At 40.6% G+C, this 27,737-nt stretch overlaps 1 protein-coding gene across 3 annotated transcripts in view; it reads right to left on the bottom strand.

Moving 5' to 3' along the window:
- The window catches only part of AP1S2 (adaptor related protein complex 1 subunit sigma 2), a 53,321-nt gene extending 25,786 nt beyond the window's left edge, over positions 1 to 27,535 (bottom strand). For all 3 annotated transcript variants that reach the window (XM_065402361.1, XM_065402370.1, XM_065402377.1), the window contains exons 1-4: positions 27,464 to 27,535; positions 25,909 to 26,087; positions 20,162 to 20,270; positions 19,200 to 19,337 (exon numbers count right to left, since the gene is read on the bottom strand). In XM_065402361.1, coding sequence (XP_065258433.1) covers positions 19,200 to 19,337; positions 20,162 to 20,270; positions 25,909 to 26,087 — 426 coding nt within the window. In that variant the 5' untranslated portion in view covers positions 27,464 to 27,535. The remainder of the gene's footprint in view (positions 1 to 19,199; positions 19,338 to 20,161; positions 20,271 to 25,908; positions 26,088 to 27,463) is intronic.
- Between the last annotated feature and the right edge of the window lie 202 nt (positions 27,536 to 27,737).

Below are 27,737 nucleotides of genomic sequence, written 5' to 3'. Positions count from 1 at the left end.
CTTTTTTGATATAGGGGCCAACAAGGCCAGTGTTTGCCACAGGGCATTTGAAATTTTAGCCACCCCTTCATGGAGCGGCAAGGCCACCCTACCCGGTGCCGATGGGGACAACACATTGAACAGGGAGTCCGAGGGCTCCTCCATCTCCTCTGCCTGGAGGTGGAGGCTTGCTGCCACCCTCTTTAAGAGCTCTTGGTGGGCCCTGCAGTCCTCCTGCAGGATGGAGGGAGGCGGGGCTGCAATCACCTCCTCTGGGTGGGGCGAAGAGGTGCTTTTGGTGTCGGCCGGCACCGGAGGATCCACCACCTGGTCGGAGTCCGGGCACAGTACCGAGGACGAGCATCCCACCGACTCCTTTGTCGGGGGTCTGGAGAGGGAGGCCAACAGTGCTTCCGAAGCTCCAGCCACCGAGCGAGCTCCCATCGGTGCCCACTGGTACCACTAGGCTGGCCACGACGCTGGGTGCCACGGCATCTGCTGTGGCACCGGCTGCCCGGTCTGGCCCGTCGAAGGACGGCTATGAATGGAGACTGGGCTGGTATAGGATCCCCTGCGGTCTCTCAACTGGGAGGAGCGGCAGTGCCAGGATCTGCAACGGTCACGGGACCGCGATCTCGACGTGGAGGACCGGTACCGACGGTAATGGCTGCTCCGCAAACGGCCTCGACGGGCGGACTCGCAACGGCGAGGCGATCAATGCCCGGGGCTGCAGTGCCGTGGCGGAGACTTGGAGCAGGAGCCCGAGCGGGAATGGCGTCGACGACCATGCCGTGATCGACTGCAGTACCCTCTCCGGGACGAGGACCGACGACGACATCCGCCGCGGTCCCGTCGATATCCGCTGTCTGAGGAGCACCGGTGCCGTGAGTCCCGTCCGGACAGAACCCATCCTGAGAGTCTGGTAGGCGTCTAGGGCGATCCACGTGGACTCTGCCTCGAGCAGATGCTGGGCGGTGATCGGCTTCGGGAACTTTCCCTCGACCGAGACCGGTACCGAGCCAGGGGCGACTGCGGAGATCTCAGTGGAGGCTTGCCTCTGGAGCATGGGGCTGACATCGGCGGCACTCTGGGCACTGGCATGGAGAAGATGTCCCGGGCCGCCTGGAGAGCTTCGGGCATGGACAGCACCCGGACGTACGGAGAGGCCTGTTCCGAAGGGGCCGGGCTACTCCTCTCTATGTGAGTCAGACGCCTAGGGCCCGGTGGGAATCGAGGACTGCCCGACATGGGCCTAGCCTCTGTTCCAGACTTCCCTTGGTGCCGCTGCGAAGAGGGAGTCTTCTTGGCCCTCTTGGCGTGTCCCGTAGACGGGGAGCGGTCCTGACTGGTCAATGGCACTGGCGGATCGCCGCTTACCAACACCGTGGTGCACACAGGGCCAGCTCCAGGCACCAGCAAAGGAAGCAGGTGCTTGGGGCGGCCAATGGAAAGGGGCAGCACGTCCGGGTATCTGGCGGCGGGTCCCTCAGTCCCTCTCGGAGCGAAGGACCCACCGCCGAATTGCCACCAAAGAATGAAGCAGCGCGGTAGAGCTGCAGCCGAAGTGACACCAATCACGGCTTTATCTTTTTTTTTCCCTCCTCCCCCGCTTCGAGTGGCAAAAAGCTGGAGCTGGCCCTGGGTGCATGGTACCGGCTCGGAGCGGCGTGCCGGGGGTCAGGGTCAGCGCCGACTCCATCAGAATGGCTTGGAGCCTAAATGTCCCTTCCTCTTTTGGTCCAATGATTTTCAAATCTTGCACCTCTCGCTGATATGGGTTTCTCCCAAGCTGCTCAAACAGTCTGTGTGCGGGTCGCTTCTTGGCATAGAACGCTGACAAGAACTGCACGACTTAAATGCCGGGGCTCGGCGCATGCCCCGGCCCGGGCTCACTGACTAACTAAACTAACTACGGGTACTAAACGAACGAACAGTTCTGGGGACGAGCTACAGCAAAGCTGGAGCAGAGCAGTTCCGACGCACCTTCACTGGCGGCAAGAAGGAACTGAGGATGGGGGGGCGCAGCCCCCCTTATACCACGCCAGGCAGGCACCACTCCAGAGGTTGCGGGGGGCGCTCCCCCCTATGGGTACTGCTAGAGGAAAAACTTCCGGCACCGGTGCACGTGGGGAGCACGCACACCTATTGTGGAATACACATAAGCAATCACTCAAAGAACCCTACTCTGTTTTGAAAAGCAAATATTTGCTGAAATGCATTGGTCCCTGAAGGGAGTAAAAGTCTCTGAACAGGAATCTACTTCAGTGAGACTCGCTGGACATAGCTCACAGTGAGAGAAACAGGAATGCTGGAGCCTAGAAGCACAGTTTTGGAGCCACTGAGGCTATGTGGCCTATCCTTGTGGCAGAGTGTGACCCTTTGGGGGTCTATCACACTGAACATATCCTCCCCTGGGACTATCTAAAGGTTAGGGAATGGCACAGATCCTGTAAATCTATGACATATGGAACTATGAATTTTCTACACAATGGCACTAGCACAGCTGATGGATCTGCAGCTTCTCAGCTTGGCCACATGGCAAAAGAAGAAACATTTAAAGAGCCATTTAAAAAGGGGTGCTGCTCTGAAGCAGGGGGCTTGACCATCACCACATGTAAGCCAGATGTGCAGGAAGGACTCTGCTCAGCTTGAACACTGACAAGTTTCAGACTCTCAGAAGGAACTAGATCAGGCCCGGGAGGGATGTCTCTCAGGCCTGTTCTCGAAGACCTGTAACTCTCAAATACTTTACGAGTAGAGTAACTGCGGTTAAGAAATCCCTTGGCTAAGCCCATGTTCCTGGCTTCCATGCCACATTGTCCCTGAAGCTTGAGTAGCTACTGCCTAGGTGGAACTCTGGAGAGCATGTCTAAGCAACTGGGGGCTCAGAAAGTCTGAGACATTGGTTTCAGGACCTAAGTGGCTGCACTGTGGAGTCCCATGTCCCAAGGAAGGACTCAGACACGAGGTCTGAGCCTGGGAGTGCAACCTAGAGACCCAGAGCTAGAAACAATTAGTAGACTCTACCCAGACCCTGTGGGCTTAGAAGCACATGGAACCCAGCAGGTAGGTCTACTCACAATAGACTTGTATTCGTATAGTTGCAGCACAACTGTCCAGGTTGTGACATTAACCACCCACTTGAAAATCACTAGTCATTTTTGAAAATTTAAACTCAGAGAAACACTTTGCCTGACATCATGAGCTTGGTTTCAGATTGCTCTTTCTCAAATACTTATTTGGAAATTAATGCATCATGACTACTACTTCAAATGACACAGTCTTTCTTAAGGGAAGGTTCAAAGGAACCTAAGCGAGTAAGGCTCCTCTGAAAATCCCAGCCTGTCACTAAGGACTTGTATACATTAGGAAAGTGGTTCAGATGAGATTCATGTTAGCTAAAATATCTAGCTAACCCCTACCTAACCTTAATCTTTTCCCAAGCATAGATATACAGGTTAACAACTTTTGCCTCAATTTAGCTGATTGATGTCCATACTAGCTAAAGTGAGACAATAGTGTGTCTAGATCAGGGAAAAGTTGAGATGAGCTCTCTAAATATGTATGCAGTAAATGATGATGAATACACCATCACTGTAGTATCTGAACACCTTCTACATAAAATCAATAACAATAGTGAAATCCCTAGTGGACTTCATTGAGTCTCTTACTGCTCCATTTTTGGGATCAATATTCTGCGTAGCGTAGAGGATGATTTTTAAGGTTGGGTTTTGTTTTGCTGGTAGGGGTTTAGAGGTAGGAGAGAGAACTGTGTTAAACTGTGAGTGGAAATGTGTTGACTAACCTCAGGCTAAACTTGACCACTTTTCCTAGTCTAAACAAATACAAAACTGGAGCAACAAATCAGTAGTCAGTATAGAATTGGTAATAACTGTAGTCCATTTTTCAGGAGTGTTTTTGGTCCAAGAAGCAAACTACCTTTGGGGGAACAGTAAGAAATTTTGATTAAGATTGAAATCTTCATTAACAACTGTCAACTGGAAAAGATTTCAAGGCAAAACGCACTTGAAGATAAGATTGCAAAATTAATGATTCCACACACACACACACACTATTTATTTAGGAAATATTAACAGGTTTACAGATCCTAGCCATGTAAATATAAGAAACAAAACAATTATTACAACAGTAAGATTTTGTTTAAAGAGACATTATACAGAAATCCATCAGATCTTAGATCAATTTAACAAATAGAGGTTGAGTCACCAGGAAATATTTCATAAGATATTTCTCTATACAAAGCTGCTACTGTTCACTTTCTTTGCGGTTCCATCGTTAGGCAATTAAAGCATTATTTTGCAAGAATATAAAAATTTTACACAGGCACACAGTGAAGTAAAACTGTCATCTCCCCAGCCTTCACTTCACCAGCCAAGGAAAGCGTGAGAGACAACAGTAGAGACCCCTCTCCTCCTCCACTCTCAACTGGGGAAGCAAAAGTACCAGCTGAACCTTCATTCACTGTAATCAGACTTCAGTGGGTGTCTTTCTTCCCCCTCACCCACTCCCACCTCTTCCCTGATCTGGTTGGAACAAAGGTGATAATCCCTTTAGAATGCAACACTTCACACCTGCCAGTTAATTGATAAATGGTGTTTTCCAAAGGATTTACACAAGCTTTACAGTTAGGGGAGTAAACATCCACTATATCACACTAAAGCTTTCCAAAAATTTTATTCCTCGTCATCATAGATACCCCCCACTGTGATTGTTATGAGATATATTACTAAGCAATGCACGTAGGGTAAAAATCACACTCAGAGTGGAAACTGACACTATCATAGGACCTAATCACATCAGCCACGCCATTAGGGGCTCGTCCACCTGCACATCTACCAACGTGATATATGCCATCATGTGCCAGCAATGCCCCTCTGCCATATACATTGGCCAAACCAGACAGTCTCTACGCAAAAGAATAAATGGACACAAATCTGACATCAGGAATCATAACATTCAAAAACCAGTGGGAGAACACTTCAACCTCTCTAACCACTCAGTGAGAGACTTGAAGGTGGTAATTTTGCAACAGAAAAGCTTCAAAAACAGACTCCAAAGAGAGACTCCTGAACTTGAATTAATATGCAAATTAGATACCATTAACTTAGGTTTGAACAGAGACTGGGAATGGTTGGGTCATTACACTAACTGAATCTATTTCCCCATGTTAAGTATCCTCACACCTTCTATGGGCCACCTTGATTATCAATTCACAACTTTTTTTTCTCCTGCTGATAATAGCTCATCTCCATTGATTGGTCTCTTACAGTTGGTATGGCTACTTCCACCCTTTCATGTTCTCTGTATGTATAAGTATCTTCTTGCTGTATGTTCCAGTCTATGCATCCGATGAAGTGGGCTTTGGCCCACGAAAGCTTATGCTTAAATACATTTGTTAGTCTCTAAGGTGCCACAAGTACTCCTGTTCTTTTTAAGTCATGACCATTACTCTAACATTTGCAAATGCTACCCTCAGATATGCAAGCACAACTTCTACTGCATCTAACGGGAGCTGTATGCATCTAACGGGAGCTGTATGCATATTTACTGCATACATATAAACTCAAAATCATCTAGTGCACATCACCTGGATGGGTCACTACAAAAAGTAATTTTCCCTCTGCTGATACTCACCCCTTCTTCTCAACTATTGGAAATGCGCCACCTTGATTGCATTGGCCTCGTTAGCACTACAAAAGTAATTTCCCCTCCCTTGGTATTCATCCCTTCTTGTCAACTGTTGAGAATAGGCCACTTCCACCTTAACTGAATTGGCTCATTAGCATTGACCCCCCCACTTGGTAAGGCAACTCCCATCTTTTCATGTGCTATACTATATATTCTGCTTACTGTATTTTTCACTCCATGCATCTGATGAAGTGGGTTTTAGCCCACGAAAGCTTATGCCCAAATAAATTTGTTAGTCTCTAAGGGTGATACAAGGACTCCTCGTTGTTTTTCCTATCACTATTTCCCTTATGTTTTCTGACTATTCTTTACAACTGTAGCCTCGTCTTAAATTTGACTAAGTTCTTCATGGCAGAGACTGTCTCTTAACATGTGATTGCAGAGACCTAGCACAATGGGGCCCTGATGGGGCATATGCATACTACTGTAATACACTGAGTAAAAACAACAAAAGGAGAAATTCTGCATCTATACTATAGAATATGCTCTCTCACACATACCCCTCAAGAACATAGATTACATTCCACTTAATGACACTCAGATTATGCAGTGCCCCAGTTACTACATGTACGAATATGCATCAGACCCTAGAAACATTGCATAAAGTAGCCAAACAGGACAACAAATTATATAGGTTCCTCAAAAGCCCACAGTCTAACTGCCCAACATAGATCGGAACAGAACATTTTTGTAAGTCTCCACTTGAGAAAAACATAAATCAGGGATCACCAAAGTTTTACAATCACAGAATTAACACTAGCAAAGCCATAAGGGTCACATCCTTATATAGGACTTCTGTTATAGTGGAGAGATGGGAAAGTACAACAAAGTACAAAAAGAAAAAGAAACCTGATACTCATGTTTGGCGGACCAAGTTCTCCTAGCAATACTTACAAAGGTTGTTGGTTGTGCTCAATGAATGTATTACAAGACTCACTTCTTATAGTTTAATTTCAAACAAAAAAGTGACTCTCGTCACACATCAGTATTTTAGGACGTGCAAAATGTCTAGGTTAGTAATACTCAGCATCTGCCACACTGTAGCCCCAAACTACCTCTAAGAATTCCCATCCATCCCAGGTACCCAGGATCTAGTCAAGACCCATTTATTATTGAGCAATATAATATGGGAAAGGCAGGGTGATCGCACAACCCCTAATTTGAGTACCTGTGTCCCAGATGAATGTCCTTCAAATATAAATTTAGTATGCAACTTCTATATCATTATAAATAACTACGCTCCTATGATGTGTAGGACTATATAAAGGCCACACTGGAGGTTGTTTTAATAAGATATAGTAAGTGCCAATAATTCTAATAAGAGCTCCATCCCATATGGCAATTAATTAACTGCATGAAAAAAGTGCTGTACGGCTTTCACATGGAGCTCCACCCAACTAAGTTTCAAAAATATTCCCAGCAAACAAATGCATTGTTATGGTTTATTCTCTATTTCCCTTAAACCAGCCTATCATAATTATTTTATTGAATTAATCCAAGTTTTTGTTTTTATGTGCCCTAAGTCTTCATCCTACACAATTTATCAAGTACCCTTCCCTCTTCCCACACACTTTACAACACTGAACTCACTCACACTTTCAAAAAAGTAAAAAGACTCCCTTCCTCCAAATAAATTTCAAGTGAAAGTCATTAATAATGTTAAATCTAAATAAGTAATAATTGAATCTATGAGGTCCACAAGATTTTTACAGTTTAAACACAGATGCCAACAATTGTGTTTAACTGACATGATTTTGAATGCAATTTAGTGGTCATTGTAGACCAGAACAAACTAACAGCATTGTAGTCAGCTGACATGAAAAAACGTTTTGTCCTTGTCTACCCTGACCATTAAACTGCATTCAGCATCATATAAATCATAATTGCTGGCATTCATGTAGGATAAAATATTGTAGTGCAATCCAGCCCATTTGATGTCAAAACTTTACCAGCACTCTTGGATGCCATCACAGGAGTCATCAAATGAACAGCAAGCAAAATTTTATTTAAAAGGCAAAAAAAAGACATCATATAAAGAAAATTTAACTATTAAAATAATTATGTATCATATACATAAACCAGAATTATGACTCATCACAAAAGGCAAGCTGAGCATCTGAACTCATTCTTTGCAAAATGTATTTTCTTAAAGATGAAATTTCCTTTCATTACTTGCAAAATTTGTGTACATTTACATTCAACTGGTCTAATGAATTAAGTCTTAATCTTTATACATCTCAAACTACACCTGAAATAAAATATTCCCTGTGGCATTTGTACACAATAAAAGTTGATATATTTAACTACATTTATGTAATGTAACTGATTTAAACACTAAGACCTTGACTAATAGGTTTTCAAAGTGACCCATTTTTCGTGTGTGCGCTTTTTGAAGACAGTCTTACCTTTTCTTTGTAACACTGCCACAATGTATTCCTCTCTTAGGGGCCTGCACAAAAATATGTTGCAATGCACTATATATGCAAATAAGTTTGTTCTCTCATGCAGCATCACCCAGTATTAGATATACAGTCAATTGCAGCAGCACCATTCTATACAGGGGCCCATGTCATTTGCCTACCAGAGGTAACAGCGCATTTTCCAGTAAACACATGTTTAAGCGGGTTGCTTACAAGTAAACAAAGCCAAACATCTGTTTAGTAATTAGTTTTGGTATACCACTTCTCTAAACTCCATTAACCCACTTAATTACCAACACCAAAACAAAGCTCAGGAAAAAAAAAATCACACTTCAAACTGATGCTGTTAGTATAAAAATGAAAATAAAACAGAACACCCAAAGCACTCTCCAAATACCATCATGCAAATGTTGCAGAAGATTAAGCCCATCACCCATAATTTCTGTGTATATCCTTTACTCATCAGGCAAGGACTTCATTACACGTGCAACAGTCTCTGCATAGCACCCATTTAATCCATGCCACCAAAATGGTAAATCTGGTAGTTACCAATTTAGAGGGGGGTCAAAAGGGCTAAAGCCTTAGACTGCTCTTAAATCATAAGATATCCTCAGACAAACCTCCCCAGTCTTCATTCTGGCTCTACAAACACAAAATCAAGCAGCAGTGAAAATTTCATAGTTACTACACTTTAACAAATTATTTGTAGGTGGGTTTGTCTAGATACACTAAGAAAAATATTCTGAACTTCACACAAAAAATAGAATCAGTTACTTATAACACTAGTGTACTTCAGCTGCTATTGATTTTCAAGAAAACAAATAATTTCATTAGATTAACTAAAGTTCACTGCTACGAAAAACGCAACTAGCAAAGATGAAGAACATCTGTTTGAGGATCCCAATAAGTTGCATTGTAAGAAAAAGCTCACTGTGGTTTGATTTTGATAATTTTTTTAACAGAAGCATGAAGTTTAAGTATAGAGGAGTTTTAAATCTTAAAAAAAAAAAAAAAAAAAAAAGGGAGCTTACTGAAAGTTGTTTAGAAACCCACATTTAAAATTAACCACCACCCAGGAACCCAACTGAGCTTTTTCTTACAAGAAAGAACTGTAATATCAATTGTTCACTACTTATAACCGTAAGATTTATAAAATATCAGTAGGAAGCTATAGCAATTTTGTGTATATATTTAATCCCTGTGGTTGTATTTCACACAGAAAACTGATTTTTTAACCATTAATACTGCTCTGTAATTAGAGCAAAATTGGTGTTTTATGCCTGTATAAAGCAAAAGTTACATCATAGGTTCACTTATTAGCTACCATACTCTCTCTGTTGCAATTTAGTGCAAGTATTTTAATACAGAATTCACTCAACCACATTTTTATATCACTTCTCCTCTGGTTACCATCATCAACAATTGAATTCTGTATGGTAATAATTCATAGCAATTATTTTCAGGTCGCATTACTATATGCAAAATGTTAAAAACAGTAGATGGATTAAGTACAAATGTCAATGGATTATCAAATTTATTTAGATTACTGATTTTAAAAAACATTCTTTCTATATTCAATCATACAGATTCTCTGGCATAACATCTAAAAAAAATCTCTGCAATTATTTGTTACGAACCTTAAAATTCAGCATTAGAATTTATATCTTCTTGGTCAAAATTTCTTCTTTTGTGTAGAGATAGACATGACATAGAAGCTATTGCTAAAAGGGCACCAACAATGTGCTTGGTACTGTACAAGACAGAGAAAGATAGTACCTAACACAAGGAACTTGCAGTATAAGACACACAGAACAGAACACAATGGGAGGGCAGATGCAGTGTTAACTTAATTCTTTTTTGCCCCTAGTGCTTTGAAGCCTCATGAAACACATCTTTAGCAGTAATGTGAACAAAGAGAGGGTGAGAACACTACATGGCAAGCTGTTCCATGCAACTGAAAAGCCTCTGTACATATGGAACATTATATATTACTCTCTTCAGCATGGTGTTGATTCAAGGAAAGTATAAAATATACTGAAATGTAGATTATAAGAAAGTCTCTGAACAGGAAGCACAGGATTTGAGAGACAAGATGTAGTAGCAGCTTTATTGTAAAGCAGAGAGTATTCTCCAGTTGTTCAGTGAACTTACTGTGCATATTGACGGATAACCCTAGTAGCTAAAATCCTCAAAATAAGTATGATACATGCAATGGCAATGCAAGCTTCTTCACATTGCCTTGTCACAGCATGCCTCAAGCCTGTTCTGGAATAGAGCATATCTAGGGATGAACTGGTAGTTTAGATTGCAGATATACTGATTCCTTGGCATGTCTGCAGAGATTGTTGATAATAATTACATGATAATAGTTTTGTAATGTGGATGCTGTTCACTAGACCTCATATTACAGAGGCTACTGAACAGCTATCAGATGGTAAGGACTCCCAATTAGTATTAATGAGTCTGAGAGCCTCTAAATAGGAAGCATTATCATTGGGATTTCTTGTAGTACTTTGAACACAGCTAGCTGCTCTAGAACACTAAATCTAGCACTAGTGAGGAAGAAATTTTCCAGCTGGCATATGTGACATTAAGGATTTATTTTGTAATATATGAAGCTTTTGAGGACACAGCTCCTTTTTATAATGTCCTTCATAAAAAGACATTTACATTTTGTATTCCCCTATCCAATTCCATGTGAACAAAATTGAAGAAAAAAAAAAAAGAGGGGGAGGAGTATTGTTACACAGCTGAACAAATTTTTTGGGAGGCAGAATTGGTGAAATGAGGAGATTTTAGGGATCTAGGGAACTGCCTGAAAACCTGAAGCAGCACACATTAAGTGAAAATTCTCTGCAATCATGTTTCCTAACTAAAAAACTTATTTTCTATTTAGAGAAATTCGCACAGCAGCTTTTCATCTACCGTGGTTCCCATTCCTCCAAAGACACAAGAGAAAGAGTTTGTTGGTTGTTCATGAAGAAAGCATGGTTAATGGCATTAAAAGGCTGATTTTACTTTTAAATAACTTTTATAATATAGATTCCACACTAAACTAGCAATACCAGCTTAGCCTGCCACTATTCTAACAAACTGAGAACTTGATCTCTATTGTTTTAAGTAATACTAACCAATAGGGTGATGTTCCAATATTCCTGCAGTTTGCGCATATGCATACTTTTGTAATTTATTTATCACAAAGCCAGCTCTACTTCTATATGTTTAGGACATTTTAACAGTAGCCTCAAAAACAGTTAATGAAAAGTATAATAGTGAATTTATATACTTTTTTTAAAGTTTTACGCAAATCCAACTATAAACAGAGTAGTCAAACATCCAGCCAATCGTAAAACAAATAATATAAAAACAGGATATAAAGATTATAAATCATACTTTATGCTCAGATATAATGCTATGAAGAGTTAACTAATTATAAAACAGACACATATGAAGAATACATGATAACGTGGCATGGTTTAGAAGTTTCATTAACATAATTTTGGGATGGCCATATTTCTGCAAGTCATTGCAAATAAGTGCTGATCAAACCTCGATACCACACTACCATGTATCCCATATATGCCATGTTACCGAAGAAATTATCTTAGAAGTGTTTTATTTATAAATTTGGTACAACCCAATGACAGCACACAGTATAACTGAATGACAATTAGTTCAACCCACATGACACAAAATTTGACTAAACATGAATTGTTCATAAAAGTGATATCCATGTTTTAGCAATCTCTTCTTGGCCCATAGGGGACAGATTTAAAAATATAAACATTTACTTCCATCATAAGTAATTAATCGGGCAGGAAAGAATATAATAATTTATGTCTATTCAAGTTATAAGCTTGAAAACAAACATTTAAATAATTGACTTAATTTGGGTTAAAGCTGCATTCTTCACCCTCCTGACATGTTGGAACAATGGTTCAGTATTAGGTTTAGGGGAAGACTGCTGTCTACTTAATCAACACCACCACTTCCTACATCTCCCTGGGACTTTAAGGTCTCCCAACCAATATATAGATTTCCATTGTTGCCCAATCTTCAGACACTTCATTAACTGAATGCCTCCCACTGACACACACAGTATTGCTTTTCCACCAGTGTTCCTACAATACAGCTTACTGGATATACTCGTTCATAAGCCGATTTTTTTTTAGTAAAAAAAGGAAGCACCAGAGAAGGGGGTTGGTTTATGAACGGGTAGAGAGAGGGAGAGGTGGGACACAGCCCCTCCGCCCAACAGAGGGAGCAAGGAGAGGCAGCACAGCCAGCAGAGCCAGAAGGGAAGAGGCGGGGCCAGAGTCTCTCTGCTTCTGGCCACGCTGCTCTCCCCACAGCCTCCGAAGCAGCTGCAGCTCCGGGGCTGGCAGACTGCAGCCGTGCCACTTGGCCCCGCCCCCCCCCCGAGCAGGCTGCGGCCGCGCCGCCCGGCCCAGCCCGCCGGAGCACGCTGCGGCCATGCCACCCAGCCCAGCTCGCTGGGACATGCTGCGGCCATGCCGCCAGGTCTGGCCCAGCAGAGCAGGCTGCGGCTGTGCTGCCCAGCCTGCCGGAGCAACTCCAGCCAGGTCAGAGACATCCTCCCCAGCCCTCCCCAGATAAGGTGGGAAGGGATGGGATGAGGAGAGTGTGGGGGTCGCGGGCTAGGGGTGGGGTCATGTGGGGGTGGTCACAGGGGTTACTCCCCTGACCCCCAGCTTCTCCCCCCCCCCCAAAAAAAAATTTCCTCACCAGTTGCTGTCCTCGGCCCGTCAGGGTAAGCAGCTGGCGCACCGGGACACTTTGTTTACTTAGGTTTACCTCTGTGCCTGCGGACGCTCAAGGTAAACAAACCATCTCGGCCCACCAGCGGCTCATCCTGATGGCCTGGGAGCCAAAGTTTGTTCCATTTTTACTTATCCATCTTGGGGGGCGGTCGGCTTACAAACGAACAAGCTTATGATTGAGTATATACAATTTATAAAATACAAATAAAATGTTCAGTGAAAAAGAAATCCTTGCATGAAATTAAGCATATATATAAAGTTTCTAAAGGATTGAGGTCTAAAGGTATGATGGTGAGATGTATCCCATACACAACTCCCACTGATGTCAGTGGGAGTTATGTATGAAGAACACATTTCCCAATAATACTGTCATGATATGCAGGCTTGCATTAATTAGTCAAGAATGCTATTCTCATTAATTCTTTTGCTTTTGTGGAATATGAGCAATAGCAGAAACACCAAATCTGACAACAGTTAGGACGACAGTATTTCATTGGTTTATACTTTAGGATTATGTTCATAACTATAAGGACTAGAAACATTTTTAAATGAAAGATCAGATTCTGCAGAAACTGAATGTGAAGTCACCACATTCACACTGAAAGTGCTCCACTCACCAGTGGCTGAGTTTTTCAGCCTCTGTTTACTAGGACACAGTAAAACTATCTTAAGCAATCAAGGGGGACAAACAAAAGCAGCTGCTTACAGAGGTGGTCTTCTAATAGAGATGGTGAAAAATTATGTTCTCACCCACTTGTGGAGATCCCTTATACAGGTTAAAATGTTTGGGGATTTTTATTTTTAAAAATTGCTATTGCTAGCATTTTTTATATGCACAATGGTTATATACTACTAAAGGCATATTACAGCCTTTAGAACCATACACAATCCTACAGTCTACATATAGCTGCTCTTTCAAACTGACAGTTTCCAGTGGAGAAGTTCTTCCTCTGATAGGAAATTCTCATGGCAGTTCCAAAATAGCCTCCACTTCCATACACAAATTGCTTATCTCAGTGGGGATGCAGGTTTTTAATACCCCAAAAAAAAAAAAAGTATTTACCTTCAAAAAAGTAGACAGATGAATAACATTGAAAATACACTTATTCTTCCTCATATACAGGGACAAGAGATCACTAACTGAAATTAGGATGCAAGATATTTTAAAAAGATGAAAAATACAACTAATTGTTGATTTTAATGAAGCACATACTTTAGTAATATTTAGTAAAGGATTAGACAATTATATGAATAAAAATATGGAAACAAAAAGTAACCAATTGTGATTTACCAACAGACCTTTTGTCCAGACTGTTGGAATTTCCACTGAACATAAATATCAATATTTACAGTGAAATATCCATCTGTTCTGCTGAAGACCCCTGGAGGAATAAATAACCTCCAGTGATAATACGTGGGTTGAACAAGATTTGGGAAATTCTAGTGAAAGAAAAATTCACCTACAAAAAAAAAAAAAAGATTACAAAACTATTTTGAAATGTGGTTACTAGAAAAAAGAATCAACAGAAAAAAATCTCACCAGCTGGCAAGCCTTTAACAGTTATGTTCTTTCTTTAGTAAACACTGATGGTAACTGTTTTGTTTAATTAGATTAATTCTTTATGTATTATTAAATGTATATAATAGTATCTGTAACTATACTTGTATTGGGACTATTATGTAGGTTTGCACAGTATTAGTCGGAGACAGTATCTCATACTAATGGCCATCATTGAATTACTGAATGGCAATTCCTATAGTCCTAAGTGAAAAACTGATACTTTATTATTGTTCTGTACTATACTCAGAGATACAAGGTGGGTGAGGCAATATCTTTTATTGGACCAACTTCTGTTGGTGGGAGACAAGCTTTCGAGCTTCACAGAGCTCATCTTCAAGTCTGAAAAAGGTAGCCAGAGTATCACAGCTAAATACAAGGTGGGACAGATTGTTAAGAATAAGAGATTAACACACGTTGCAAGAAACTTCTTAAAACGGAATAGGCAATTAACCTTTTTCAAACCTGAAAGAGAGGTCTGTGGAGCTCTAAAGCTTGTCTCTTCCACCAACGGAAGTTGGTCCAATAAAAGATGTAAACTTACCGACCTTGTCTCTCAAATCCTGGTATCACCATGCTACAACAACAATGCAAACTATATTGTTTGTGTTATTTATTTGTTACGATGTCAAGTATTATTAAAAACAATTAGCAGTTTTAGCTGGAATTGTAAACAATCATGGAATTGGCCACATGACCTTTACTCATCCACAAAAATATGATGCATAAGTAAAATTACTTTTCAGCTGTTCAATATGAGATACATAAATGAGCACAAACGCCATAGCATTTTATGCTTATGGAAGAAAAAAGTCACCACAGGCAAAGAGTTGAGCTATGACCTCAAAAGCAAAATGTCATCTTTTAACAAAAGTATGCCTCAGTAACTGTTTTGAGTTACAAAATAGACTGGTAACTGCAATAAAACAGGCAGTGGATTATCAAATAAGGCCCTGATTCAGCAAAGCATTTAAACACTTCCTTAACTTAAAGTGAACCACAATACTTAAGTGCTCTACTAAACCAGGATTTACTTAAGATTGTGCTTAAATGCTTTGCTGAATTGATGCTTACATCAGGAAACAACAAAGATAAAATATAAAATGAAAAAAGCAATATCCACACAGAAGAAAAAAGTGCATACAGAGATTAGAAATTGCTACAGATTTTCTGGAATACCGTACTAATTTCAATGCCAACCCGAGAAAAGAATAGAGGGAAGTGGCATGGAAAACTGGCTCTTGTAAATATAATTACAATGCAACATGGTTAATTGAGCACATCAAGACCTGAAAAATTTTATTTCGCAGTTCCATAATATGACAAAAAATGTATTCTTCTCAAATGGAAACGCATGTGCCCCTCTGCACCTCCACACACAGAATGTCAAACTACCGTCAGGGTTGCACCTCTTTTAAAGATGAGGGTGAGCTGTGTATCACTGATAACTTTAGTGGCCAGCACCAGATACAAAAACACTCAATGTGTTGTCAGTGTGAAGGGAGCTAAGAAGAACACTAAAGAAAAATGAGCATCAAGTACACATGAAACCACAGCATGTAAGTCTCCAAAATCAGTACATTAGTGAAAGGAGCGCTAACTGAACTGAGGACTGCTCTATACTAGGAAATTACATTAGTATAACTACGTTGCTCTTGGGTGTGAAAAATCCACACCCCTGAGCAATGCACTTAAACCGACCTATCCCCTGGTGTACACAGCAATAGGTCGATGGGAGAATTCTCCCATCAACTTTGCTACTGCCTCTCAGGGAGGTGGAGTACCTACGCTGATGAGAGAAGCCCTCCTGTCTTCACTGAAGCACTACAGAGGCACAGCTGCAGCATTTTAAGTGTAGAGAAGCCCTGAGTGTTTGTAAGTGATTATAACAGCATAGAAAGGTTAAGTACATGATACTCTAAAAAGGTGCTCTACAGTATAAAGCATCTCCTGGAAAACTGCCAGGGGAATACAAACGGACAAGCCTATAAGAGGCCAATTCACTCTTCAAACAACTCTTGCCTGTGCATGTTTTCCTTTTAATATTACTCACAACAGCCATTGCTTCCTCCCACTTAAGATCTGTAAAATGATGTTCCTTTGTGTGATAAACATTTCTGAACAGCTAATCATCATCAAAATGTGTTAGAAACACTAACCAGTTAATGATACATACATTACATTTAATGTATTAAAAATACAGTACTTAATTTTTTTTTTAAATGACTGTCAAGTAACAATCCATTTAGGGCTCAAAGAAAATCTTTAGCTTTGAGATATATTGTGCATATGAAGAGTGGATCTGGTGAGAAAAAAAGCATACTGATGTTTGAAAAAACTTGGGATTGGTAGAACTGAAGAATGTATTCTATTCTTGTGGACTTTTTCTGAACTATTCAGAGAAACAGAAATTCACTGAAATAAAAAGATCCTCCAATGGTGACATATGAATTCAACATTTCAGTATTCTTCATTGTCAGACTCTGGATTCACTTTGCATCAACTAGCATGAAAGGAAAGATCCTACACTAAAATATATAATTTTGTGTTAAACCTCTTTAAAATCCTGAAGTCCTTAAACTGAACTCCCACTGAAGTAAAAAAGCAGCCATATAAAGAGTGCCATTTTATATTTAATTGACATCATTAATCTATCAAACGGTGACAAAAATCTCAATTACATTTCCACCACAATGTAAAATAAACTTCAAAAGCAACAAGGATACAGATTTTTGTTACTTATTGGTTACAATCAGGAAAAATAGTTAACCCAGAGATCATAAAAGAAATCAGAAGGCTTGGGGGGGGGGAAATAAATAAATAAATAAAACACTGTTTCAAAGAAGCAATGTCCACATTTAAAAAGAAAATGGAGGGAAGGAGAAAATTTCCCATTGTAAAAAAATTAAAAAGGGAGGCAATTTTTTTATTTTGTATTATTTATTTTTAGTGTCAAAATAATCTAGGGGTAGTAGAATGAAATTAAAGGTAAATTTTAGGCAGAATATCAGGAATTATTTCTGACTGTAGGATACAATAAAACAGCCTCCCAAAGGAAGTTTCATTGCTTGTAATTTTTAAAACTAGACTGGACAAAATGCTGCAAAATGCTGACATTGTAGGGAACAATCATGCATTTGCAGGGAGACCGATTATTTACTAGGGCACTTCCCATTTGTAACTTCGGCAATTCTTTGATTCTAGGAAAGAAAAAGCTTTAGATGAAAAACCCCATGGAACATTTTCTGTATGCCATAACAATATATAGCATTAGTAGAGTACCAAACAGCTAAAATTTCAGTAGGCCTGTAATATCCACCTCATTAGGAAATTCCCCTCTTACCACAATAAAGGAGTGATGAGAGGAAGGTTTCAGAGCATCCTTTGAAAATAGGAATAATTAAGCTTCCCAAACCAAAAAAGGATACATCACACAGTTTATTAGCACCTCTATCTATAAATGAGTCTTAGCTGGTATGTCATCCTCTTACTTTCACCTCAAGTAATAGGATTACAAAATGCAACTAAACTATGAGAGTGGAGAATAAAGGATGGGATGATTTTTCAATCCTATAATTTAGCAATAAGATGTTCCTGGGGCAATAGCAAGGATGGCAGAAGGAGAACCTCAGAAATATGGAGTGCTCACATGACAGATCAAGAGAAACAGATCTCACAAGACAAAATAATAACCCATTAAAATGTTCATAGGACAAAGCTCAAATACTATTTTGCATTTATATAGCATCTTTTACCAGTGACCTCTAAACATTTTACAAGCCTTAAACTTTAACATGCACATGAGATGGGCAAATTGTACATCCCTGTCACAAATTGGTGCACAGAGAAGTTAAGTGACTTTCCCAAGATCTTACTAGGTGTCATTGGCAGGGTCTGAACTGCTAGTTCAATGTTATAACCTTGAGAACATCGTTAGTAAATAATAAAATACAAAGGGGCTGGTAGAGACAAGAGGGCTTTTTTAAATTTACTTTATTACTAGGGATTTTGCAGTACAATTAAAAAAAATTGCTTTCCGAACTCTGGGTTTAAGATCTGAGTTCATACTTTAACAGCTCTCCAAAGTCAGAAATTAACAGTGGAAATATTTTTATTTCAATAACTGAATAATGGGTGAAGTTTTGAATGTCTTCTACTTCATTCTATATATTTCTATGACTACTGACTAACTATTATTCTAACTTTATAATGCATTTATATTTTAAAATAAATTAAACTATAAGACATAATGCCTTTAGAATAGTTAATATTAACTATACCTGAAAGAGGCTCAAAGAAGAGAGTCTAGCTTCTGGATTTGAGCAGTGAAACAGTAAAGAAGCACACATGCATCAGGTATGACAAAAAACTAGTGATAATTATCAAGATTATTAAAGTGCAAAAAAGAAATCTAAGGAAGAGATATGGATAAATTAAAAAGAGCAACATCTATAAATATTAGGTAGCTTGCAATTCTAGCAAAACATACAACATAGGGACAATCTCTAAATAAATCTAAAGCTTTAAAAAGAAGCTTTACATATGTGTGTACTGAATACAAGGTGAAAAGAATAAAAAAGCTGAAAGATAAATACTGTGGTAGTACATATACTACACAAACAGAAAAACTAACAGGAGATTACATGCTAAGCATGCTAAAAAGCGCTTTCTACCATATTAGAAAAGTGAGAGCCTTCATTAGCCAGAGCACAGCATGCTGGTGCTTAGGCAGGAGAAGTACCATTTGCTTACCTCCTGTAACAGATCTGCCTGCTCAATGGCTTTGAGAACGTTTTTCTTGGAGGTCTCCTGAACTTCCCCTCCCAACAGGAACTCATCCAGAATAAAATAAGCCTTTTCAAAATTGAAGATGATATCAAGTTCACACACCTGAAAAGCACAGTAAATGTTGTGATGGGGGGGTAGCATGCCTTATTAAGGTTGCCCAACACTTCCTATTATTAGATTCTTCTTTCACTTGCTCATAACTTTGCCAAATTAACTGTTTGGGCTGAAAATTTCCATTTCAGGCATTTTCTTAAGGCTGAATTTTTTGTGGAGAATTTCAGCCAAAGTGGTTCCGCCACTTCTGAGAATGAGGCTAGTGAGAAATGCATCTTGCCCATGTTAAAAAATTCTGGGGATCGTTTCTCTGACAAGCTCTGGTACCCCCATGCTTTGGAGCAGGGACTTGAAATTTGGCAGGAGGGAGGCCTGTGTGTCAGGGATGCGCCTTTCACTGTCCCCATGAGAATCCACCCAAACTGGGCCAAATCACAAGCATCTGAAAAACCACAGTTCGCATCTGCTAGTAGAGATTTGCTAGAACTATAGTTAGCTATGTTGAAATTCAATCTGCACTGAGTATGCTCTAGACTGGGGCTGCAGGGGGCTGCACAGAACTTTTCCTGAAATTGCAGCTGAAGGAAAGTAGATTGGGAAGGAGCCTGGGGGGGAGAGAGGAACAGGACATACAACCACCTCCTCCCCTGACAAGGGTGTTGTGAAGATAGGTTAGTTACCAGGTTGGTTTGGCAGAACAAGTGATGTAAGATTTGCCATATATATATCAGATATCCATGTCCAGCAGAAAACATATCACTTTTAAAATATCTTGTACACTAAGCAAGAAGATGATGCACTTACTATATTAACAAAAATACATAATGGAATTTTGTAAAAAACTGAAACCAAAATCAGAGTCACTAACTTACACTGCCAAAATACTTGTCAAGTAGTTCCACATAACGATGAATTATTTCCAGGGTTATCAGTTCATTGTCCTGATCTTCAATAGCACAGCAGAAATAAAGGCTTGCATATCTGCAACAACAAAATTATCTTTATGTTATTATAAAAACACCAGCCCCCATGTCAGTTAAATTAGTGCTCCTGAAAGGTGACAGATTGTTCTCAGTCCTGGAAACTAAGGCTAGGTCTACACTGCAGCGGGGTTCCGACCTAAGATACGCAACTTCAGCTACGTGAATACCGTAGCTGAAGTTGCGTATTTTAGGTCGGCTTACCTAGCGGTGAGGACGCGGGAAAGTCGACCGCTGCCGCGCTGCCGCCGACTCCGCTGCCGCCTCCTGCCGAGGTGGATTTCCGGAGTCGACGGCAGAGCGATCAGGGATCGATTTTACCGCGTCTTGACTAGACGCGGTAAGTCGATCCCCGAAAAACCGATTGCTACCCGCCGGATCGGCGGGTAGTGAAGACAAAGCCTAAGATCTGTGTATCCTCAGAAGTAACAGATTAGAGGCAGCAGCACTGCAAGCTTGCCCACATAGTATGACTGCTGTTCCTTAAAAAGAACTGAGAGCGATCACCTCCATGGATCAAATAATATTTCAGTTTCTATGGCCTTTTTAACCATTGGCTTCTCTCACATCAAACTGAGCTTGTTAGAAAATTGAAAAGGACTTTTCAATTTTTTTTTTTAAGCTTTTTTTGTCAAACCTGATTCAACAGAAATAAAAACAGTAACTCAGAGGATTTTTTTAATGCATTACAAAACAAATTATGTCTTTTATACACAGTTGTTGGGTAAATCACTTTCTACTGGCTTGGTTTTTAAAAGAGTACAGCAAGCATCCAATAGATAAGATTTGAAAATCTAAATTATAAATAAAACATTAACATTAAAACAGTCTGGAAAGAGAAAAATATCTGTGCGTTTTTCTAGCACAACGGTTTGAAGCTTACTCTAATTACTAGCACTCAAAGCAAATCTGTCTGAATACTTCTATTCTGTTACTCAAGGCACATGACTTTCTCCACATTCATTTTAATGTCAGCTGATTATTGCTATGTTCAGCTAAATTGTTTCCCTTCCAATGCTTAAGGATAATTTGAATCTCATGACAATAGCAGACCTTCATTTCAAGTTAAATGAGTAATAAGCTCTTAAAAGGACAGGCCTTAAATATAATTAAACAAACAATTTGACCTGTTTCAGACAAAACAGCTTTTGTGTCACTAAACAAAAGAACAAAAACAAATGAACTCCCACTCCATAACACTTGGTCATAATACAGTGTCCACAACTAAATACAGATTTTAAAACTAAACCCAACCCTTTGAGAGTCCGTTTTAATACATCAAATTACTTTTCAACAATACAAAAGATTATTCAACAATACAAAAGATTATATCACCTGGACCTTTCTTCTTAGAAGACTGTTTGTCCTTCATAACCACATTTAAAGGCAAATTTAAGGTTAGAAATCCTGCTGGCGTAGTATTTTCAACTAGGTTAAAGCAAATGTTAACTAGAATGCATGTTTAAGTTCTACAACATGCAGTTTGGAGGGGGAAATTTAAATATATTTAAGTACAAAAGCTTCTAAGTTGCAACCCCCTAACACAAACTGGAGGCAAAGGTACCTATAATGATATGCTGGCTGGGAAAAGAACATTGTCCTTCAAAACATTCAGCAATAATCATATAATCAAAACAGGAGCAAGCCTGACCTCTTGAAGAAACACACTTCCATATCCAGGCAATGAACAGCAAGCACCTACACCAGATTCAACCACAGTTGTAAGGGCCACATCTGTAATCTTTTGAAGGAGTAAACAAAGGCACATGCCCTCGTCAGGCCCCAATGCTTGAAGGCAGTCATATTGGTTCTCCTAGCTTGGACCTCAAAATATCCAAAACAAGCCCTGAGACGGGCAAGCTAAATCTCTTGTCAAGTCTAGAGTGGGTCCTCTGGAGATGAGAATGTGCAAGAGTTTATTTCTGTGTTTTTTCTCACTGACATATGTGAAAATATATTTTCAGATTCTCCTCTTAAAACACTTAATTCAGAGGATGTCTTGCCAATACAAACCATGATGAAGGGCTACAGCCTTGATCGAAGCATTTCAGCTTTCTTGATTTGTGTACACTGAGTATTTCAGGTGATGTATATATGGCACAAGCTATAAGCTTACCAAATTTGTATCTGAGTTTGTATTGCTCTCACAACAAAACGATGTTAATGAGGCCCTGGGACTTGAGCAGTATATGTTTACTGCCAAAGTTTTAAAGAAAGTCAAACCACTGAACTGGTAGACATCGTTGGCTACACATCTGGAACCAGAATCTGTTGAAATACTAAATCAGCTTTGACAGCAGTAGCCTCTTTTGCAGATGCAGAGAGAATAATTTCTTCATTTCAGGTTAACTATTTTAAATTCAATGATTAGTTAATTCAAAGTTAAAAAGCATTTGAACGTTGAAAAGCAGTAAAGCTTGTTTTCTCTTCCAAACTATGAATAAAAACTAAATGTGAGAGGCTGAGATCTGCTATTTCTAAAATCCTGAAGGACACAGTGACCAGAAACAACTAGTTCAATTCACTAACTGCAGGTAACACTTTGTTTAATAAATCAGTTAGTTTTAAGCAGGTTTTGAATAATTTTTTTTTGGTTATGTATCCAGCATATTTAAGGTAGCTTTAGTTTACTAATTAAAATCTTTAAAGTTTTGCTTGCATTTTAATTGCATTTGAGTTCCTATCCAAAGAGCTCAAAACAAACAAGTAAAAGAATTAATCTTGCAAATAAGAAACACATTATTCATTGTTTACTAACATAATACAAAATAAAAAATTAAGCATCTGAATAAATGTAAAGTAAGCTATATAACTGCTTAAATAAATGTGTATAGATATAACATTTCCTCCTAAGTTTGCAAAAAGCAGCACCAAATTTAGTATAAAGGCTGTATTTAGTTGCAAATTAACATGTTTTAAGTATTGTCAATCAGTTAAACAACCTCTCTTTAGGAGTACAAAGGCAAAAACATTAAAATTGATTGCTTAAAATTCGCTTTGATTTAAGTGAACCTACTACCTTGCTCTAATATCTGAAATTCTAACAATTAGGTAGTTCTAGAATAAATAAGTATAAAGCATGCATTTCAGCAATTTAGATTATGAAATAAGAAAAACACGAAGAACTAGCAACACGAAACTAAAAAATGTTAAATGTTTTAAGTTTTTTAACAAGTCATGGTTTTTACCCAATGTGAGTCAAACGGTCCCCAAACTATGGGATAGATTAGGCAGACCTTGGTAGAGGATTGGCTCAGGATTCTCTGTAGCATCCTCAAACTTGCAACCAAGATGAAGCACCTCTTGCTAAGAAGGATTGTGACCCCTGCCAAGGTTTGTCAGTTTCTGTAGATTGTCTGGTTCTCTTTTGGCTAGCTGCCCAGGACAAAGACTACCAGAACTCCCTGAATATGAAGGATTGTTTCCAAGGCTGCTCTTGGACTCTTGGGCCACCCGAGCTTGCTCCTATTCCTTCTGGGTTTCATCGTTATCTTTGGAAGCATGCACTTTCTCCAAGCCCAAAGGCACTATCACACTAAGTGGTTTTTATCACTACTTAAATCCAGTCCTCTTAGTGGTGTTCCCTCAGCTGTGTGATGACCATGACTACCCAAACTTGAAGAAAAACAAGGAAATAAAACAAAGGAAAAATTAAATTACTTTCCCTAACGTCAATTAACTTGCCATTTTTTTTAAACTCCTTTTATAAAATTAGCTTTTAATAGGATGCATTTCCTTCATCTCATTGGAATGTCAATTACAGTAATTTGTGGAGAAAAGCAATTTCACAGCTGTTTTGTATTACATTCAAAAGGTCAGCAGAATCAAAACATTACAGCAGCACAACCTTAGCATTTTGCAAGTAAACAGGTACAAAGAGATTTCTGACTAAGAAAATTAGACAGTACTTTCACCCATAGAAAACTGATCTTGATTTCTCAAAGTGAAAAAATACTTTTTTGTACGGCCAGCAAAAATCTTTTCTTATTCATATATCTGGTGCCTTTGAGCCCAAATTATATTTGTAACCAATTTATAGTTATCCACTGCTTGAGGTAAACATGTTTATAGAATTTAGTCATTTTAAATAGCCATTAAATCATACATTATTTTTCATAGATTCATAGATTCTAGGACTGGAAGGGACCTCGAGAGGTCATCGAGTCCAGTCCCCTGCCCGCATGGCAGGACCAAATACTGTCTAGACCATCCCTGATAGACATTTATCTAACCTACTCTTAAATATCTCCAGAGATGGAGATTCCACAACCTCCCTAGGCAATTTATTCCAGTGTTTAACCACCCTGACAGTTAGGAACTTTTTCCTAATGTCCAACCTAGACCTCCCTTGCTGCAGTTTAAGCCCATTGCTTCTTGTTCTATCCTTCGAGGCTAAGGTGAACAAGTTTTCTCCCTCCTCCTTATGACACCCTTTTAGATACCTGAAAACTGCTATCATGTCCCCTCTCAGTCTTCTCTTTTCCAAACTAAACAAACCCAATTCTTTCAGTCTTCCTTCATAGGTCATGTTCTCAAGACCTTTAATCATTCTTGTTGCTCTTCTCTGGACCCTTTCCAATTTCTCCACATCTTTCTTGAAATGCGGTGCCCAAAACTGGGCACAATACTCCAGCTGAGGCCTAACTGGAGCAGAGTAGAGCGGAAGAATGACTTCTCGTGTCTTGCTCACAACACACCTGTTAATACATCCCAGAATCATGTTTGCTTTTTTTGCAACAGCATCACACTGTTGACTCATATTTAGCTTGTGGTCCACTATAACCCCTAGATCCCTTTCTGCCGTACTCCTTCCTAGACAGTCTCTTCCCATTCTGTAGGTGTGAAACTGATTTTTTCTTCCTAAGTGGAGCACTTTGCATTTGTCTTTGTTAAACTTCATCCTGTTTAACTCAGACCATTTCTCCAATTTGTCCAGATCATTTTGAATTATGACCCTGTCCTCCAAAGCAGTTGCAATCCCTCCCAGTTTGGTATCATCCGCAATCTTAATAAGCGTACTTTCTATGCCAATATCTAAGTCGTTAATGAAGATATTGAACAGAGCCGGTCCCAAAACAGACCCCTGCGGAACCCCACTCGTTATGCCTTTCCAGCAGGATTGGGAACCATTAATAACAACTCTCTGAGTACGGTTATCCAGCCAGTTATGCACCCACCTTATAGTAGCCCCATCTAAATTGTATTTGCCTAGTTTATCGATAAGAATATCATGCGAGACCGTATCAAATGCCTTACTAAAGTCTAGGTATACCACATCCACAGCTTCTCCCTTATCCACAAGACTCGTTATCCTATCGAAGAAAGCTATCAGATTGGTATCCATCATATTTGTATAAATCCTTTTACTTAGACAGCTGAACACAGAACCGGAAAGAATCATTCTTAAGTTTGAGAAAATCTAACCTTTGTTCTTCAGCACATTTCTAAATGCATGAGTGGCTCTTTACGCATGGATGCTTCCTACTAGGTTATCAAATAAGATTTAAGAAAAAAAAGCTCAAAACCAGCCTGTTTTCATCATCATAAGGGAGAAAACATTTCACTTTCATTATTTTCTTTGCTATTCATTACATCTTTTTTGATGTCTAGTAATTACAAGCTTAGTGAGGCAGAACCACCTTTTGTAGACAATCTTCAGGTCTCTCCACTCCAGGAAGCTGCACATTTTCGGTTTACGGGCCAGCACTGTCTGAACAAGTTCCCTTGTGATTTTCTTCTTCTCTTTGTCAGACAACGGGACATACCACTTCTGAAGTCTCAGCTTCCCCTGACGACTAAAAAGCAACATAAACTGCATCTGTTGAATTAACAAATAAAACTGTAATGAATTTGTCCTTCAGCTGTATCAAATGCAAACATTTTAAAATTAGTTTTATTAGTTGAAAAATGTTTTAAAGTAGGAAAAGAAATGAGAAGTGTCAATGACAGCCATCCAAAAGCTAGTATATCTACAAAATACTTTTAAAGGTGTAACCACTGTCTTAACTAAGGCACGTTCTACACTAGAAAAATGAAGCACCGCTGATAACAGATGTCCACAATGAGTTAAACAGTGGGCTACACAAGATTAACGTGTAGACAAAGAAACAGTGTTCAGGAATTTCAGAAACAGAGGTTACCACCACCAGATGCTGAACACATTAGTCTATGCTTTCAGCTAAACTATGCTCAGCACTAGTACACTGGCACCTTTCGCTGATACTCATTGTCACCAACATAGCTGGTCTACTATAGACAAATTAAGAAACTGCACCCTCAGCCCCTTAATGTCAAAACCCATGGTTTCTGATACCAAATTCACTGCCAACTGGATTATAGGCATTGCATTAAGAATACTTTTTTCACCTATATTAATTTATTCCAGAGTATGTCAAAGCACTTTAAAGACACTGATTAAGTTTCCTAACTCCCGGGGAGGTGGCAAGTCTTTCCCCCATTTTACAGATGGGGAAACGGGAATAAAGATGAAGAGATTGGCCAAGCGCTGCTGTCCCTCCCCCACAGTGATATTACTATTGAGTTTGAGAAAGCACTTATGTTAAGCACCTTTTCCTGCATTTTTTTTTTTTTTGGCTCAAATGTCCATTGAGCTTGAAGAGCAAGCGGGAGCACCAGCGAAGCCCAATTAACCTTTCAGGCGGGTCTGCTTCGCTAAGGGTCCTCAGCCCTGACCCGGATCTGCCACCCGCCCACGAAGGGCTCTGGCAGTTGGCCGCCTCGACAGCACTGCGGGGCGGGAGAGCAGGCGGGATCCTCGGGATGCACCGGCTCCTCACGAGCGACGGCAGGGAACCCAACCCGAGGCCGGGCAGCGCCAGCCACGGAGCCGCCCGGGGGCAGAGCGCTGCCTCCGCCACAGCCTCGCCCCGGCCGGACAGGGGAGCCCGCGGCAGGCAGGCGACATCACGCCCCCACCCCCGCCCCTCCGTGCTTAGAGTCCGTTCCCCGGGGTCAGAGCAGCAGTTTAACCGTCGCGCGCACGGCGGAGGGGGGGGGCGCACAGCGCAGTCCCGGGTGCCACCCTCCCGGGGTCCCGTTAAATCAGGGGGCCACACGCGTTTGCGCAGCGGAGGGAGCAGCGCGGAGCCCGGTATCAGCCGGGAAGGGAGGGTCTATACCCCGGAGACGCTCCCCGAGCAGCCCCCCGCCCCGGCCGGACTCAGAGCCGCTTACCGTGCCCGCAGGAGGAGGCAACAGCGGCGAGCGGAGGAGCCGCCGGGAGGCTCCGGCTCGAGCTCTTGGCGCGCGCGCAGCTGGACGAGAAACAACCGCCCCAGGGCCCGAGCCGGGAGGGAGGGGCCTGGCGCGGCGAGCGGCTCCAAGAGGGCGGGGCAGGAGCGAGAGGAGGCGCCGCTTTTCTTCCAACAAAACTTTATTAGCTCGGCGAACACAGGCGGCGCAGGGGCTGGGCGCACCCGGCTTGTGGGGAGGGGACAAACGGTTGGAC

This window comes from Emys orbicularis, chromosome 1 (genome assembly GCF_028017835.1).
Source record: "Emys orbicularis isolate rEmyOrb1 chromosome 1, rEmyOrb1.hap1, whole genome shotgun sequence".
In the NCBI taxonomy this organism is placed as follows: domain Eukaryota; kingdom Metazoa; phylum Chordata; order Testudines; family Emydidae; genus Emys; species Emys orbicularis.
This window is presented reverse-complemented; position numbering and strand designations above follow the sequence as displayed.